This window comes from Sus scrofa, chromosome X (genome assembly GCF_000003025.6).
Source record: "Sus scrofa isolate TJ Tabasco breed Duroc chromosome X, Sscrofa11.1, whole genome shotgun sequence".
Lineage (NCBI taxonomy): Eukaryota > Metazoa > Chordata > Mammalia > Artiodactyla > Suidae > Sus > Sus scrofa.
In genome coordinates this window covers 56078778-56097490 of record NC_010461.5, presented here as the reverse complement: position 1 = coordinate 56097490, position 18713 = coordinate 56078778, and the positions used below count along the sequence as shown (strand labels likewise).

At 44.6% G+C, this 18713-nt stretch overlaps 1 protein-coding gene and 1 non-coding gene across 5 annotated transcripts in view; both read right to left on the bottom strand.

Annotated features, from left to right (window-relative positions):
- The window catches only part of EDA (ectodysplasin A), a 332339-nt gene that overhangs the window by 5806 nt on the left and 307820 nt on the right, over nt 1-18713 (bottom strand). Inside the window, exons 3-7 of one of the 4 annotated variants that reach the window (XM_005657816.3) lie at nt 13732-13755; nt 7352-7531; nt 4737-4771; nt 3801-3852; nt 22-146 (exon numbers count right to left, since the gene is read on the bottom strand). In XM_005657816.3, the coding sequence (XP_005657873.1) occupies nt 22-146; nt 3801-3852; nt 4737-4771; nt 7352-7531; nt 13732-13755 (416 nt within the window). Of the gene's footprint in view, nt 1-15; nt 147-3800; nt 3853-4736; nt 4772-7351; nt 7532-13731; nt 13756-18713 lie in introns of all 4 variants that reach the window. The other 3 variants (XM_005657817.3, XM_003360352.4, XM_005657815.3) reach the window with 3 other exon arrangements.
- On the bottom strand, nt 14040-14119 carry MIR676-1 (microRNA 676-1). The gene has a single exon (NR_035398.1). It is a non-coding gene; the product is annotated as a microRNA 676-1 (primary transcript).

Here is an 18713-nt window from a genome sequence, read left to right as displayed (position 1 = left end):
TGAGACCGTACTCACTTCTACCTGACTATAGATGAAGTAGGTGCCGTCCACCAGTACCTCCAGCTCCCCGCTGCGGGGATGTAGCTTAAACACCTTGGGGTTCATGGTGATGCGAGACCAGTCATTGAGCACTCCACCTGAAAGATCTCAGTGTGAGAGAAGGGCAGTCACTCAGTACATGTCAGAATCATCTGGGTAATAGAAAAAAGAAATATCAAACAGTACACAACCTCCACCCCTACCTCAGTGCAACCTGGACAGCCCAGCTTTAAGAAGAGCAATTGGAAGCAGAGAAAATGTTCTGTTTGTAAAGTGGCAAGTAGTGGCCAGGTCTGCCTCGGGCCCCTGGGGTCTGCCTGTCTGTCCTCCTCTCTCCTTTCCTGATTCCCTCCTTCTGTAAGATCTTTAACCAATACCTTCTAGCTGGAATTGGGAGGAGAGTAAGAAGAGGGTGGGCAAGCTGCCCTATTTTCTTTGTTGTTTGGAGGCCTGCACAGGCAAAATCCAGACACTGAGGGGCAGGCTAGGTCTTATTATTCATTTCATTTCACCAGCCATAGCTCCTGGATCCCTCTCCTGTTCATGTTCATAGGTTTTCTCCTTGTCCTTCAGAGATTCCTTTTTATAGTTCCTCCATACCCACTCCTTTTTGGAGCCTCCCTGGGCCCCCAGGAAACCACTCAGCCCAAGGAGTTGTCTACCCAGAGAACTCTAGGGATCAGGGGTGAGTCAGATGTCATGGCAGCCATATCTAGTGATCACCAGGAGTAAGGCCCCATAGGGGAGAAGGATCTTAATGAGAGTGAGACATAGACTGCCACAAAACACTAGAGGCAGCAAAGGGGACAGTGAGGGTGTCTGGGTACCGAGGCACCCCTGCAAAGCATCTGTCCTTCAGTAATAGCCCATTTGGGGTGAAGGAGCAGTCAGTCCATCTTTGCTAGACTGTAGAAGCCAGTGCGTGAGGGTGAGGAAAAGCTTTCCTTTCTATCCTGCAGCAAGGGGCATGTTCTTTCCCATCACAAGAGGAGGGAGTCCAAGCCCATGCAGCCTTTTCCCCTCAAAATCATCCATTTTTGGAGTTCCCGTAGTGGCTCAGTGGAAACGAATCTGACTAGCCTCCATGAGAACACAGGTTTGATCCCTTACCTTGATCAGTGGGTTAGGGATCTGGTGTTGCTGTGGCTGTGGCGCAGGCCGGCAGCTGTAGCTCCAATTCGACCCCTAGCCTGGGAACCTCCATATGCCACAGGTGCAGCCCCAAAAATCAAAACCAACCAACCAACCAACCAACCAAAACCCTATCCATTCTTCATCCAAGAAAATATACATTTTGTTTTTATTTTTGGCCACACCCACAGCATATGGAAGTTCCTGGGTCAGGGGCTGAATCCGAGCCACAGATGCAGGCTGGTTCTTTAACCTACTGTGCTGGCCCAGGGATGGAACCCGCATCACCACTGAGACAACGCCAGATCCTTAACCTGCTGCACCACAGTGGGAACTCCCGAGAAAATATGTTTCAAAAGTCCATCTTTGGCTGGTCTCAGGAGGCCTGCCTTTTTGAGGTATGAGGAAATGGGCCTTCTGGATGAGGTGCCCCGCTTTCCTTTCAGTGATAAGTGGATGGGATAGGAGTTTGGAGGACACGCCCTGGCTCTGCTCCTCATGGAGGACGGCTCTGCTTGACATCTTCCTATCCCTGACCCTCTCACTCCTGCTTTAGGTGGAACGAAAGATCAGCATAGACTACAACTGGGGATTAGCCAGGAGGGGCTGGAACTAGTCCTGCTATGTAGGGGGAGCAAAATCAGTAGCTTCTGGCATAAAGTAAACATCAAGGCCACCCACCTAGACACCTAAACAAATGTCTTTCCCATCTGTCTCACTCTTCCCTGGACAGATAGTGATCACTGCCCTTCCAGGGCCCTGGGGGACAAGGCACCTCGTCCCAGCAGGACTATTTGGGTCATTGTGCCACCCTGTTCCTATTTCTATTTCTGAGGCGATTAAATCAGGGGTCCAGGTGGTAGTCCAGGATGTAGCCAAACCCAGTCATTAAGGAAGCGGAGCACTACCAGTTCAGGGCTGACTGGGGCTTGAAAAGCTGTCCCCATGCAACAGATTTCTTAACCTTCATTTACTGTTTCTGTACTCACAGCCCCTCCCTTCTACTCCCAAGCTCTGTAAGCATCTGGCATCTTGGCTGGCTTGCTGCTTCCCGAGGCTCCTGGGGGTTCATGCATTTTAGGCTTTGTGCACCCTGGGGACTGGACATTATTTCAAAGTGCTGTTCTTTTTTTTTTTTTTTTTTTTTTTTTTTTTTTTTTTTTTTTTGTCTTTTTGCTATTTCTTTGGGCCGCTCCCGCGGCATATGGAGGTTCCCAGGCTAGGGGTCTAATCGGAGCTGTGGCTGCCAGCCTACACCAGAGCCACAGCAACGCAGGATCCGAGCCGCGTCTGCAACCTACACCACAGCTCACGGCAACGCCAGATCATTAACCCACTGAGCAAGGGCAGGGACCGAACCCGCAACCTCATGGTTCCTAGTCGGATTCGTTAACCACTGCGCCACGACGGGAACTCCCAAAGTGCTGTTCTTTAATGAATGTTCATGTCTCTTTGGGGAGGAAAATGAAGCTAATCATTCAGTGGAGTATAAACACATATCTCTGAAGTAGCATAGTGCAGTAGAAAGAGTCTGATGGACAGAGTTTTGAGTCCCAGCTCCTACATTCAATGGAAATCTTGGGTCAGTTAATTAACCTCTCTGAGCTTCAGTTTCTGTCTCTATAGAAAGGAGCTAATGCCTACCTTTGTCATGAGGGTCAAGTCAAATCAAAAACAAAGAAAGCATGTTGAAAACCCTAAAGCACCAAGCAAATAAAAGGCACTAGATTTATTTTATTTTTATTTTTGGCTGTGCCTGCAGCATGTGGAAATTTCTGGGCCAAGGACTGAACCTATGCCACAGCAGCAACCTGGGCAGCTGCAGTGACAATGACTTAATAACCCGCTGTGCCACAAGGGAACTCCAAGGCAGTAGATTTAGTATGGTATTATCGAATCTCTCTGGCACTGTTTCCCCACATTTTATTTTTTTAATTTAAAAAATTTTTTTGACTGTGCCCATGGCATGTGGAAGTTCCTGGGGCAGGGATCGAACCCGCACCACAGTTGTGACCTGTGCCACAGCTGCAGCAATGCCAGATCCTTAACCTAATGCACCACATGGGAACTTCCTCCCTACCTTTTAAATGCAGGGATTACACTAAATTAGTATTTCTAACCTCCTTCAACCCGTCCCCGCTTTTTATAGACACTAGCGTCTCATACTCCCTGGTGAGTCTAACATGCCCCCCACTTCCCTGAGAGAAATGCCTCTTCCACCCATTTTCTGTGTAGACCCATCAGACAAGAAGATTCAATTTTATGCAGTTCTATTTTCTCTATTTTGTATTGTGAAAATGTTGATCAGACTACATATATCACCAAGGGTGACTCTAATTTAACCTTCATCTCCCCATCTCCCAAGAATCCCTGGTCTAGACAATGTCTCAAGTCCCTTTCACCTTCCTCACCAGTGGTTCTAAATGCAATTTGGGTGTAGTAACTGGTCTTGGGACAAGCAATTACTCAGGACAGCCAGCAGAGGGCAAAAATGGAGTAGAGAATGGCCTCTGGTGCCAAGGGTACCTCGCTCAGGAGCCTGGGAGGAACTAGGATGGGTGGTTATTTGAAGACTGGGGTAAGGGAGGGGAGAACCTCCTCTTAGGCAGAGAGCCTACTTTGACTCTTACCATTCTTGACTTGGATGGCTGACCCTTGGCCCTGTAGATGCACCACGGCCGGCTGAGAGGATGAGGACAGAGAGTAGTCACTGTGAGAAATGGCTGCTTGCCCAGTCACCAGTTGCCAGGATCCCACCTCTGGTTTTTAGTCTTCATTTGTATCCCAGTTCTGATCCTCTCCCCTGTCTTGGGATTAGAGTGGCCACATTTCTACTAGAGGGTAATAGGATTTTGTGGCTCTGCCACTTCCCAGCTATGTGACCTCAGCCAAATGTAACGCCTCTGAGCCTCATTTCCATAACTGTGAAATGGGGATTATAAGAATCTTGGCCTGGCCTCTCTCATAGGGATGTCTGAAGATCAACTGAGGTGAAGGATATAAAATGCCCTGCAAGCCATCCAGCACTGTGCAGCTATGTAGATTGATCACTGTGGCCAAACAGCTGTAGTGAGGGAGGCTGAGATAAGACAAGTGGAGGCGGCCAATAGAGAGGGATTAGGAAGCTAGGGAGGAGCCCTTCAGGTCATTAAGGCAAAGGTCCAGGCTGGGCCAGACCTGACTGGCTGATTTTCAAGGACATGATCTTAAACCTCCAAGCTCCTGATGCCAGGTGGTCTGAGTGCCAACAAGGTGTTGGGGGTGGCTGGAGAGGTAGAGGCCCAGGTGAATAGGCCTGACTGGCAGCTCAGGTTGACTGACTACTGAGCTTGGCTCTGGTGATCCTCTATCTCCTGGGGAATGGGGAAAACTGGCCAGGGCCAAACTCAGTTCCCTTAGCTGAAGGCAGGCCCTGGGGCAAAGCTTTTCTATTCATGGAGATGGGAAGGGGCTGTGAGTGAAAAGCCTCAGAACCTCCAGGGTCTCCTCAGCAAGTTGAATAGGGAGCAAACTCAAAGCTCTAGCCTGTGGCCTCCTCCCCAGTAAGAGAGCAATTCCCAGCCAACCTGGTTTTCTCGAGTTCCACCTTTATCAGCAGCACCTGCAAAATAGGACAGGCCAGTCAGAGGGTGCTCTCTTTCTACTTCCTTTTCTTCTTGCCTTGGCAGCCAGTGGCACTGAGCTTTGCTCCCTGTAGCCAAGCCTCATCTGAGCCTTATTCTCCAGGGCTCAGAGGTGGAGGGAGAGTCAGGGTTCAATGCGGGGCACTGGGGTGGGAGAAGACACCCGTTCCTTCTCTTACTGGTCCCTGACCTGCCTCTTCAGTGGGCCCAGCTCACAGCAGGGAAACTGGCCTCTCGCCAATGCTGGCCTGAGGCAAATGCCACAGAGCATCCATGGAGACAGATGAGAGTGTGTCCCTGCCACATGACCCCGAGATGCCGGTGTCTGCTTCTTCAGCCTTTTGCTCTCTTTCTATTAATTTTCTTTGTAGAGTGCATTGCCATTTGTAAATATCTTGCTTCTTTTATTGTCTCTCTCCTCCTCTAGGACATAAATTCCCCAAGAACAGGGACCACTTATCACTATACCTCTTACACATAAAAAGTGCAAATAATATCCCATAAGTAATATTTGTGGAAAGATTGGATGGGGGAAAAACCTAACTCTGTCTCTTGGGGCCACAGTGACACTTATTAGCCCTGCTTGAACTATGAGTCAAAGACTCTGAGTCCTGTGGCCTTACTCTTGGACCTAGAGAAATCAGTACAAAGAGTCCATTTCTTTAAAACCCCAAGATACAAAAGTGGGGCAGGAGAAGGAAGTAACAACTGACCTAAACCCAGGCAATCTGATGCCTGTCATCTCTGATTAGGCAGGTTTGGATCTGCATCTAGACCTTTTGGATGCCCTTCTGGGCCCCAGGGGAAAGATGCAAAGACATTAAATGCTATTTGAATGGGAAATGTGGTAGGAGAAGGATGTAGTGTGAGAAGCACTTGGTGCCTTGACAGGATGGTCTTGGTTCCTGTATCAGCTTCCTCCACAGCCTGAGTGACTCATAAGTTTCCAACTCCTTGACCGTCAGTGACTATTTGTGTACCTCTATGGGATAGGCATTTCTGAGTTTATGGGATGATACGGCTTAAGGGCTTGTCATTCTGTCCAATCCCCATAGCATATATCCAATCAAACATCAGTATGTGAAGCTGGATGCTAGGACCAGAGCATACCAAATCCATCCCCCATGGGAACTCCAGTCAACACTTACAGCCCCTGTCTCTGGCTCATATGAGTTTACTGGTCCCCTATAGGGAGGCCTAGAGTTATTGGGGGTTGGGTAGGGTTGGGGGGAGTGGGGTGGGGCTTGTGATGGAAAGGCTGAGATAGGTCGGGAATGGGTGATCCATCCTTGACAGGCTGGTACAAACAAGAAGTTAGAGCAGGACAGGCCCTACTGGCTTGTTTAGTTCCTAGCTCTCCACTGAGCTGGGAGACCTGCATTTCTTACTGCACGCCAGTGTACACTACAATTTGAAGCTGCTTTTGGTGTATATGTACATCTTAATCCATTCATCTGTCGATGGACATCTAGGTTGTTTCCATGTCTTGGCTATTGTGAATAGAGCTGCAATAAACACAGGGGTGGCATGTATTTTTTTTCAATGAAAGTTATGTCCAGATATATGCCCAGGACTGGGAGTGCTGGGTCATATGGCAGTTCTATATTTAGTTTTCTGAGGTACCTCTATACTGTTTTCCATAGTGGTTGTACCAATTTACATTCCAACCAACAGTGCAGGAGGGTTCCCTTTTCTCCACACCCTCTCCAGCATTTATTTGTGGACTTATTAATGATGGCCATTCTGACTGGTGTGAGATGGTACCTTGTAGTAGTTTTGATTTGCATTTCTCTAATAATTAGTGATGTTGAGCAATTTTTTCATGTGCCTGTTGGCCATCTGTATATCTTCTTTGGAGACATGTCTATTCAAGTCTTTTGCCCATTTTTCAATTAGGTTTTTTTTTTGCTGTTGAGTTGTATAGGTTGTTTGTATATTTTAGAGACAGATGAATGGATTAAGAAGATGTGGTATATATAAATATACACAATGGAATACTATTCAGCCATAAAAAAGAACAAAATAATGCCATTTGCAGCAATATGGATGCAATTAGAGATTCTCATACTAAGTGAAATAAGTCAGAAAGAGAAAGACAAATACCATATGATATCACTTATATCTGCAATCTAATATATGGCACAAATGAACCTTTCCACAGAAAAGAAACTCATGGACTTGGAGAACAGACTTGTGGTTGCCGAGAGGGAGAGGGAGGGAGTGGGATGGACTGGGAGTCTGGGGTTAATAGAAGCAAACTATTGCATTTGGAGTGGATAAGCAATGAGATCCTGCTGTATAGCACTGGGAACTATATCCAGCCACTTGTGATGGAACATGATGGAGGCTAACGTGAGAAGAAGAATGTGTATATATATATATGTGTGTGACTGTGTCACTTTGCTGTACAGTAGAAATTGACAGAACACTGTAAACCAGCTATAATGGAGAAAATAAAAATCATTAAAAAAAAGAAACTGCTCTTGGTATCATGTACTCCTGATCTATTAGAGAAGTTTTAAAGGGGCCTAGGAGGGTGGGGAGATGGAAGAACTCACCAGAAGGTCCCTGGAGACCAGGGGGTCCTTGAGGACCTGGAGGACCTGGAGGGCCCGGTGGTCCCATAACAGTGGTTCCTGGAATGCCAGGAATCCCTGGAATCCCTGGGGGTCCTTGGGGTCCTGGAGGTCCTGGAGGTCCTGGGGGGCCATTGGGCCCTGGAGGTCCTGCCTTCTTTCCTGAAAGACAAGATTCAGTATTATATTTGCAGTTATTGGCTGAGAATGTACTGTTAGGAGTTCTATGGACTTCTAACAACACAAAGTCAGCCCTCTGGGGGGAGTTCCTGATCTCAAAGAGGTGGATTTTTTTTTGTTGTTGTCTTTTTTTTTTTTTTTTTTTTTTTTTTGCCTTTTCTAGGGCCGCTCCCACGGCATATGGAGGTTCCCAGGCTAGGGGTCCAATCGGAGCTGTAGCCGCCAGCCTACACCACAGCCACAGCAACGCAGGATCTGAGCTGCGTCTGCGACCTACACCACAGCTCACGGCAATGCCAGATCATTAATCCACTAAGCAAGGCCAGGGACTGAACCCTCAACCTCATGGTTCCTAGTCGAATTCATTAACCACTGAGCCATGACGGGAACTCCAAGAGGTGGATGTTTTTAATCACACATGATACACACACACATACATTCCCTACCCACTTTCATGAACAGTCATTTACAGGCTGGGTTTGAAGATATAATGGCCCTCAAGGAACTCAGTCTAGTGGGGAAACAGACACAGTCACAGGATGATAGAAATGCTGCATTAGTGGTAGGGACAAAATGTTGAAGACTACAGGGAAGGCTTCAAAAAGGAGGTTACAGTTCTGCTGAGTTCAAAGGATCAGATTTACCAAGTGCCTAGATCTATGGGCCACTACTTAGGACTGAGAACTGGGCTATTGCTAAAGAGTGTAGCTTTAGTGTTTACTGCACAGGTTGATGGACTTGATGTGGATGAGAAGTGGAAGCTAAGAGGACGGCCCGACTTTGGGAAGAATGTCAGCTCCAGTAAGGTTTCCTATGAGTTAGGATGTATAGAGACTTGGGCTTAGGATGGAGGTAGTGCTATCTGGGAAGGTGGGACTGGAAGGAGGAGTTTGGGAGATGAGAGGTGACCGGGAGAGGGGTAAGATGGGGAGGGGGAGGGAGGGAGAGAGAAAGAGAGAGAGAGAGAGAGAGAGAGAGAGAGAGAGAGAGAGAGAACACAAGCAACATAAGGGAAGAAGGAGGGACGGTGGAGAGCAGAGAGAGCTGAGCTGAGGAGGAAGCAGCAGGCAGGTTTTGCTTTCTCAGCTGACCTCTCTAAACCCTATTTTTAAAGATCTCTGGGAAAGGAAATTCTGAAAACTCCCTCGGTAACATGTTCCAGTGTTTATCACCCCTCACGGTTAGGAAGTTCTTCCGTATATTGAACTGAAATCCCTCCTGTGGCACTTTAAGCTCTTATTCTATTGTTTGTATAGATAGAGAAGAATAGTTACCACCATACACACAATAACCCTCATATGCTCAAAGACATTAAGTCACTCATCAACCTCTATTTTTATAGGCGAAATAATCCAGCTTCCCAGAGTCTTTCCTCAGAGGTCCTATTCTTGAATGCATTATTAACCAAGCCACCAGATCCTCCCTGTTTCCTCCTCGCTGTCCTTTCACAGCAGTCTCAGCCTTCCTATTCAATCCTCCCAATATTCCCATCAGAATGTAGCTACCTGAACATGACTGTGGTCTTGAACCCAAACCTCCAGTTCCTCCTGTTTATGTCCTCTGCTCTGTGCAGTCCAATTTTAGCACTGCAGGTGATTACAGGTGGGTGGGTGCTTCTTCCCTTCACTGCCTTTTCACAATTTGGTGGAAGTCCCAGGAATGGGAGCCTTTCACCAGACTTCATCATGGTGTTTTCACCTGTGATACTTTCTTTGTTTTAAATATAACCTTGTCAAGTCTCACTTAAAGACCTCCTCCCTGACTCTGCCTCTCGTCTCCCTGGACTCTCAGGCAGGTGAATCCTGTCCTGATTTATCAGGTCCTTCTTTAAGAATAATGCCACATGCTTAAGAAACCCAATCCCCATGGCAACGCCACTCAAGAGGCCAATTGTCCATGTCTAACCGCATCTTCATTTGCAATGAAACAACCAGGTCATTGTGGGGCCCCTTCCCCAGGGAGGAAAGGAAGGAAGGCCCAGAGAGCTTCTCTCCCAGGGAGAGAGAGGAGTTTCTGCATTTTTCCTGCACTTAGCAGCAAAAAGATTGAATCTGCCCAGTTTCAAGATCTAGCCAATTTTAAGATGCCAAACAGGAAAGCCATCTCCCTTCAGATTTGGGCAGCTTCCAAGTCAGGCTTACTCAGTGCCCAAGTTTCAATTCTAGCTAGTGTAGTGGAAAGAACAGGGAATCTGTAGTCAGGAGATAAGGCTGTAAGCCTCAGTTCTGCCACAGCCGCATACTTTGGGCAAATCCCTTCCTCTCCCCAAGCCTTAGTTTCTCCATCAGTGAAACAAGGAGCTTGGCCTCAATGATTTCTCTAAGTTACCTCCCAAGACTGAAGTTCCATAAGGAGGACTGGCTGACTCCCGGCAGTCAAGAAATTTCCCTAGCCTGGTTATAAAGTCTGCTTCTTGGAGTTCCCTGGTGGCCTTGTGCCTAAGGACGTTATCACTGCTGTGGTGCGGGTTCGATCCCTGGCCTAGGAACTTCTGCTTGCTGTGAAAGCAGTTGATTTTTTTTTTTTTGGGGGGGGGGCTCTTTTCTAGGGCTGCACCTGCAGCATATGGAGGTTCCCAGGCTAGGGGTCTAAACGGAGCTGTAGCCTCTGGCCTACACCACAGCCACAGCAACACGGGATCCGAGCCACCTCTTTGACCTACACCACAGCTCACGGCAACGCCGGATCCTTAACCCACTGAGTGAGGCCATGGACTGAACCCTCATGGTTCCTAGTCGGATTTGTTAACCACTGAGCCATGACGGGAACACCCAATTTTTAAAAAAATTTTTATTATTATTATTTTTTCTTTTTCCTTTGCTCTCTAGGGCCACACCCACGGCACATGGAGGTTCCCAGGCCAGGGGTCAAATTGGAGCTGTAGCCGCTGGCCTACACCACAGCTCGTAGCAACGCCAGATCCCCAACCCACTGAGTGAGGCCAGGGATCGAACCCACAACCTCATGATTCCTAGTCGGATTCGTCTCCACTGAGCCATGACGGAAACTCCAAATTTTTTTAAGTCTGCTTCTCTTGCACTCTTCTCTGAGTGACACAGACACAGGGGATGGGATTCTATGTCTCAGAATGTCCAGGCCTAACAGTGAGTTTTGAGCTAGAGGGGGTTCTGTGGGTAGTACAAACTTCAGTGTCAAGACAGTGAGTCTCCTGTAATGGTTAATGTAATTGTGGAAGAATTACGGCCAGAAACGCCTCCAGTCAAAGACAATAATGGTTTCAGTGTAAACAGAGAATGTTCACTTGTGAAAATGTTAGAAGGCATTTGGGAAAAACCTCCTGCTGGGATCCAGTTCTGAAGGTGGTTTTCTTTGCTTCTCTGCAACCAGGTTTAGGCAAGTGTGCTTCTCATCGACACCTCCTTACAGAAAGTTGGCCCAGGAAGGAGCAGGCACAAAATGACCCCTGGACCAGGAGGATGATTCTGAAGGACTGAATTTCTTCTCCAGATTTCCTTACTTTAACAGAGCACTTCATGATTCAAATGGCTAGAGACTTGTACTTATCAAGTTACCTTGTATAGTCTTAGATAAAAGGAGACACACATTCTTTTAGTGAAGCTCAAATTGTTGACAGAACAACTAAAAGTGTGTGTGGGGGGCAGGAAGGGTGAGTAGAAGTGGGGGAGGGATGGAGAGAGGGAGAATGTTTGGGGAGGGAATTCCATTAAAGGATGGAAATTAAATGAACAACTCAATTTACCTCTTCAGGCATGTACCTATGCACTGTGTCCAAGGAAATCTGTATTAAATGGCTTCTAAATCACATTTGGCCAAGGCAAATGTTTAAGGCCTCCATGCATTCTCCTCCCAATAATGGCCCACATACAAGGTAGCAGTGCCGGGCAGCCATCCGAGTCACTGCTAAAGGAACTGGAATCTCTGGATTTGGTAAATCCAGAGCTTCAAGCTCAGATAACTTCCTTCTATTGCCACCAGCACGTGTGTCCCCTCAGTGCTCACCCCTCGGATGACACTGCAACTGGGTGCTGCTCCCCACTGCACACATGCCCTGTATCTTGGTAAATCACTAGCCTACTTGCTGTTCTCCCAGATATGCTATGTCTTTCATGCCTCTGGGAGGGTTCATTATGCTGTTCCTGTCACTGAAATGTCCTTCCCCTTTTACCCTCATTCTTCAAAGCCCAAGTCAGATTATGTTTTATCAGAGATGTGGTCCCTCACTTCCTCAGGGAGAATTACTTGCTCCTTCTCTGTGCTCTCTCAGCACCCTGTGCATGCTTTGATCAGAGCATTTTAAAAATACTATAGTGCATCCATGATTCCAATGACACTGGGAGATTTCGGAGGGCAGGAGCCATTTTTCTTCATCTCTGTATCTCTATTCCTGACAAATACAAGATGCTTATTCACTGTCTAGTGAATGAGCAAGTGGGGAAAAAAACCTAGCAGCTCTAATTAGAAAGTGTCCTCAAGTCTACCTACTAGGAAAGAAAGTCATCCCTGGGCTTACGTTAGGGGCAGAGGCTATCCTTGTCCAGGCCAGGGGAGTTTTCCAGGTTGGTTAAAATTTCTGTCTTAAAGGGATGTGACAAGAATGAAAAACTACATGCTTGAAAGTCAAATATACTTTCTGAAGACAGACTAGCATGGTTAGTGCCCAGGCCCCGCAAAGAAAGGCTTCCCCACTGACTCCAGTTCTCTGTTTTCCAATTTTACTCAGCTCAGGTCCTCAGGGGCCAGTCCATTCCTCAGCTTCTTTACAACAGGGATACAGGTTTCCCGTGTGGTCCCGGGCACCTCAAGCCACCAGACTACCCTATTGCTCAGAGAAGCGGCAAATGCTGGCTGAAGCCAGTCTTGTGTGCCTAGTCTGGGGTTGCTAATCAACTCTATAAAGCTCCAGAAATGTTACCGGACAGAATAATTTCACTTAAAGCATTTTAGTGAAAAAAAATCATTAACTCCACTCTATTTTCCTCCCAGGTCAGAACACAGAAACAGATAGGGACTTAAAACTGGTTTCATGGTTGGTTCTTTTTATCCTATGGAATGGACTATATTGCCTGGTCCTGACTTTTGGAACCTGTTCTTCGAGTTCTCCTCTTCAAGTAAGCAAGCACCCATTGAAGCTCGTGGGCCATTCCTGTTGCAAGTACCCTGGAGATCTATAGGCCTAACAATGACATAAGAGATCTGCTCAACAAGAACCTTCTTGGAAAAGAATCAAAGATCAGGGTACTACTACAGCTTAGTTTTTCCACCACAGAGAAAATGATATTGAAACTCCAGAGCAAGAAATACCTCCCTGACTATCTGAGAAATAGGATGGGGATAACTTTTAGGCCAAGAAATAGGGTACTGATATCTCTTGGGAGGTAGTAAACCTAGCTGTTTACCAGCTGTCTAAGGACTTCTAAGGTCACTGATTTGATAAAGGATGGAAATAAAAGGAGAAAGAAAGGAGAAGGTCAGGGAAAAGAGTAAGGGAGAATGAAGGAAAGAGATGTAAAATGAACTGTATGAAAGAGGAGGCAAGAAAGAAAAACAAAAGCAATTTTCATATGTTGCTAGGAAGCAATTCTATCTTTCATAGATCATCACTGAAAAATTATATATATGTATATGTGTATACTATATATATTATATCTCTTATGTAGTATATATATACATCTTATATAGTATATATATACTATATATATCTTATTCTTTTGAAAAATTACATATATGTATATGTGTATACTACATATATTATATATATGTCTTATTTGTATACTATATATATTACACACACACACACATATATCTTATTCAAGAAGATCACATATGAGCAAATAAAATAATGGTCAACCAGCACTAAAAGAATATAAAAATCCTACTCCCTTGATTTTTTTTCTTCTTTATTTTCTTTATTTTATTTTTTGTCTTTTTAGGGCCGCACCTGTGGCATATGGAAGTTTCCAGGTTAGGGGTCAAATTGGAGCTGCAGCTGGTGGCCTACATCACAGCCACAGCAACACAGGATCTGATCCATGTCTGTGACGGATCCTTAACCCATTGAGCAAGGCCAGGGATTGAACCTGAGTCCTCATGGATGCTAGTCAGATTCGTTTCTGCTGAGCCATGACAGGAACTCCTTTCCTTCTAATTTTAGAAAAGACATGACATGATAGCAATTTTATCAAATCAGGAGCTTAACTTACCCTTTTTCTTGTTTTTAACTGGACCTGTTAAAAAGAGAAAATGGAAAATTAACTCACTGTAAATGAACAGAAAATGTTTATTCTCCAAGACAGTCACAGGAGGAACCCTCAAGACACTGCAGATTTGAGGGAGCCCTATGCCTAGGGTCTGGTCATTGGCAAGGTATCTCCCAACTATCAGACTTGCCCAAACCGTCTCTGACTATTGTAACAGTAAAGTTACAAGGATGATTCTTTCCTAGGGAGAAAAATCTTTCAAGCTTAGTCTTTGGAGTGAGGGAACAGGTACTTCGCCATAAAGATGAAATGCCCAGAAACGCAGAACTCAACAACCTTAGGACGGCATTCTGCTAATTATGCGAGTCCTGAGATTGAAGAGTCACGCGTTCAGGTCAGGAACTGATGTGAAGTCTCAAGCATTGAAGCTGGAAGGAAAAAGGGGTCATTTTCATGGAAGGAGCACAGCAGTGGCAGTTAACTTTTTAGTCACTTCCTTAATGTTATTTCAATGATTAGTTATTAAAACAGTGCAACCACAATACATTCATGTGGGGGCCACATGCAGTCCCACTGTAATTTACCATAAGTTAACAGACAATTTAAAAGAACTGTCAACAGTTTCATCAACAATGAAATCACAAGCATTTTCTGTGATGTTTCTAAAGAAAACAATTCTAATCAATGGAGGGCACTCACAGAGCCCAAGGCTTTTGTCATATGCTTAGGTGATAAACACTCCTCAGATACACACAGTGTAGGTGTCTCCCAGACGTGCAGACATGTTTTCTCCCTACTGGGGACTCAATTCACTTCATTCTGTAGATGGATTTGGTTTTCTTTAGATACAGGTATTTAAAATCTCTTGCAAACTCCCATGAAGAGCCTACTGGATAACATTAAACCCCAGTCAGTGCCCTCAGGAGCTCACGAGAATACCAAGCATTTGTAAATTGTTTTATAGATTATAAAACATAGTTCCTTCTATCATCTCATTTTATTGTGGCAACAAACCTGGAATGACCTTTACCTATAAGAGCAGGCTCTATCAGAGGTTCCATCCAAGTAGGCTCAATCAGAAGTCAGTAAATTCTCTAACCTGGGGGACTGCCAGTGTGGCCATCAGAACTTGCACTGGGCCCTTGAAAAGCAATGCCTGTATAGACCTTCCTGGCAAAATAATTGCACATGCAACAGTAGGTATTATTATGTGCATGTTATTATGTAGGTTATTATAGGATATTTTAGGTTGGGTTGAGCAATCTGCTATGCTTAGGGTGTCTTATCCTCCTTTTTTTTTTTCCCCTTTTCTCTCTTCCCAGTTTCTTTGTCTTCTTTCTCGACTTTCTATCCTTTATTTTTTAATGGCACTAAGAGTTCTTGAGAATATACATAGAGGTTCTGGCAAGGAAGCACAGCAACGCAGATATTACTGACTAAGAGGCAGCAACTCAACTGGAGAAGAGCTACCTTAAACAAGAAAGCTATTTGGGGAAGGATTTACACAGAAAGGCCTAGCCCCATCAACCATCACCAGCCAGCTCAGCCTGAGAGCAGTGACATGACAGCATTGCAGCTACAATGTCCTTATACACAGACTCTGTTAGCCCTGGCCAAGCTTCTGACCATTTCAGCTGGTTAAAGGGTTAGTATTGTTACATCAGACTTCAAAGCAGGCTTTGAGGAAATCAGACCATCACCATGCAACCAGTCCTTACTTAGTATGCCTAGGAAGGGGAGCACTGGAAATGATGAAATACAACTCTATCCTCAGAGAACTTAGAGTTGAATAGGAAGCACTAAAGAGGGGAGAATCGAAAAACTATATGGGCTAGTTGAGAGAAAAAAAAATCCTGGTGGGAAGTTCCTGCTGTGGCGCAGTGGGTTAAGAATCTGACTGCAGTGGTTTGGGTCACCAGAGGTGTGAGTTCAATCCCCAGCCGACACAGTGGGTTAAAGGAGCTGGTGTATCGCAGCTGTGGTGTAGGTTGCACCTGAAGTTTGGATTCAACCCCAGGCCTAGGAACTTCCATATGCCACAGGTGTGGCCATAAAAAAAAATTCCTGGAGGAAGTTTAACTTAAATCTACAAGGGAAAAGAGGGAAAGGGAAGTTAAAAAAATTTTTTAACTTCTATTATTCTTATAGTAGAAATACCTACTCATTATACATACAAAAATGCATGCATGTTTATATACATACATTAAAAAAGGGAGCAAAAAGAAAAAATAGCTGTAAAAAACCTACCCACAGGGAGTTCCCTGATGGCCTAGCAGGTTAAAGACCCAGCGTTGTCACCGCTGTGGTGCAGGTTTGATCTCTGGCCGGGAAACTTCTGTATGCCATGGGCACAGCCAAAAAAAAAACCCCAAACTACCCACAAATAACCACTCTGAACATTTTATACATATTTACAAGATTTCTATGCATATGTATTCTTACAGAATGGGATCAAATAAAAATTGCTTGATAACCTTTTTCAATGTTAGTAACTACATTTCTATATTATCATTTTAAATTTGGATACACCAGCATTATATAGTTAACTCTTTTTTCTAGTTCTTTCATGATTTCAATTTTTACATTTAAATCTTTAATTAACCTGGTATAGATTGGGTATATGGTGTGAGGTAAGGAGCTAACTAAAATTTTTATCTTTATTTTCCAAAACGACCGTGTATGATGAGTGCTGAGAGCAACAGGGAGAGGATCAGAACTATTTCTTCCATTTCTTCTTGTGTGTCCAGAAGGGCCCCCAGAGAGCTTCTATCTACTCAGCAGACATTTGGCATATCCCTTGGGAAAAAATGAGGATGAAAAAGTATAGACAAGATTATCCTTAGATTATTTCACACTTTCCACAAGTACTAGTGAGCACACCATCTCAGCAGTATGAGTTCCTTCTTGTTCTAAGATAGTTCACCATGGCCAGTAAGTAATTCTTGTGAGTTTCAACATGGACCCCTCAGCCCTGGCTCTATATCAGCCATTACCATTTCTTTTGCTTGAGACCATTGTGGTTTTCTGTCTTCTAGAGAGAAAATATCAGGGAGCTAAAACTACCCCATACTAGATATGAGTGAGCATCTTGACCTGGAGCAAAAGCAGTAACTTCTGCTGAGTTCTAGACTTTTAAAGATATATTGACTCATTTTCTATATGCTTCAGAACATTTTTCATACCTACTCAGACCATTACCAGTGTCACATGTCTGTTTCTACAGTAACAGGCTACATTTCTATATTATTCCAATACCTTCTTATGTGTAACCATCACGCTTTCTGCAGGCAAAACCCAGAAACACATCAGAGTAGGACAGACAGCTGTGCAGTCCCTGGGGCTGCTCTGATAGGACTAACTTTGAGATCTGACAGATTTTGATCAATGTGGGCAGACTATTTGCTATCTAACATTAAGAAAAAGGGGTCCTGTAACAGCATCAGGGCCTTGGAAGCCAACAGCAGCCCTAGCCATATTCTGGTCCTGACTCAATCACAAACGACCATAGGGCATACTTTGTACACTTTGTCTCTATTGAAGGTCTAAGATTTTGATGAAGATAAATGACATCATAACTAAAGCTAATATTTACTGAATACATATGAACTATACACTGTGCTAGATGCTTTACATAACTCAGTTAGGTCTTATAACAATCCAGCAAAGAAGATATTATTATGCTTACTTTATAGATAAAGAGATGGATTAAATTAATTTCAGAAAGTTACACAGCCCGTAGGTATTTTCAGGTAAGCTGAAACTTCAGAAAGATTCATGTTTTTCTAGATGTGTTTTGAGAATTAAAAAAAAATGTGTATACTTCCATTTTTTGCTTTGACTTGTCAAGAGCTTGGAAGCTTTCACTCCCACACTGATAATTAAAAAAAAAAAAAAAGCCGAACAAACTTCATCAGAAAATTGAGGTCACAAGGCAAACTGTTCTTCTGAAAGATGGAGACAGACAGGTGGATATGGAGAATCACAGCTCACTAGGAGTAGAAACCTGCAGCTGAAGACTGTATCAGTAAGAACACTTTAAAACTGTAATCAACAGATTGCTAGATGCTTGGTATGGACTAGCTCAAGGGCTAAAAATTCCAAGTGGACCCAGTCTTGGGGGGGGTCTTCACACTTTCATGAGTTTTACCTTCAAGAGCACTACCAAGTTATCACTGTGAAGATTGGAGAAAAATCCTTGTCCTTTTAGCAAAAGGAGAGGAAAAAGAACCATTTGGAAATATATCCAGACCTCTCTAATCTCTTTAACAAGGTCTGCCCTCAAGGAAAACTTTTTAAAATGCTTTTTTTTCAGCCACACCTGTGGCATATGGATGTTCCTGGGCCAGGGATCAAATCTGAGCCACAGCTGCTGCAACTTGGTATCCTTAACCCACTGTGCCAGGCCGGGGATCAAACCAGTGCCTCCACAGAGGCAAGCCAGATCATTAACCCACTGTGTCACAGCAGGAACTCCTAAGGAAAACTTTTATCAGAGTCTGACTGGGGTTTTACCAGAGCCTAACTGATCTGGGGGATAGGAAATACCTAATTCAGGCACACTAAAAGATTGAGACCCAATCATAGGAGTAATGAATGCTTTTGCTTTACTCATGCTTTATCACACCATTAAAAGGACTCCTGTATAATAATAGAGGATTACAGCTAAAAACACTGCAAGTCTCAGATCATACTTAAGAAGTTTCTAGGGACACTCATGAAGACAGCATGAAGAGACTAAAGAGAGAACAATGGAGACAATTAGCCTGATACCACAGCTACCGCAAACAATAAACACACCCTATCCTCTACTTAGATAAACATAAAATGGTACACTACTGGCCTACATACCTCAGTTGCTATTACCCAGTACATCATGTCTTGCTTTCACCCGAAAATTACAGAGCATATTAAAAGGCTAAAAGTACAGTCTAAACAGATAAACCAAGCATCAGAACCAGATGCAGAAATGAGAGGAGATATTACAA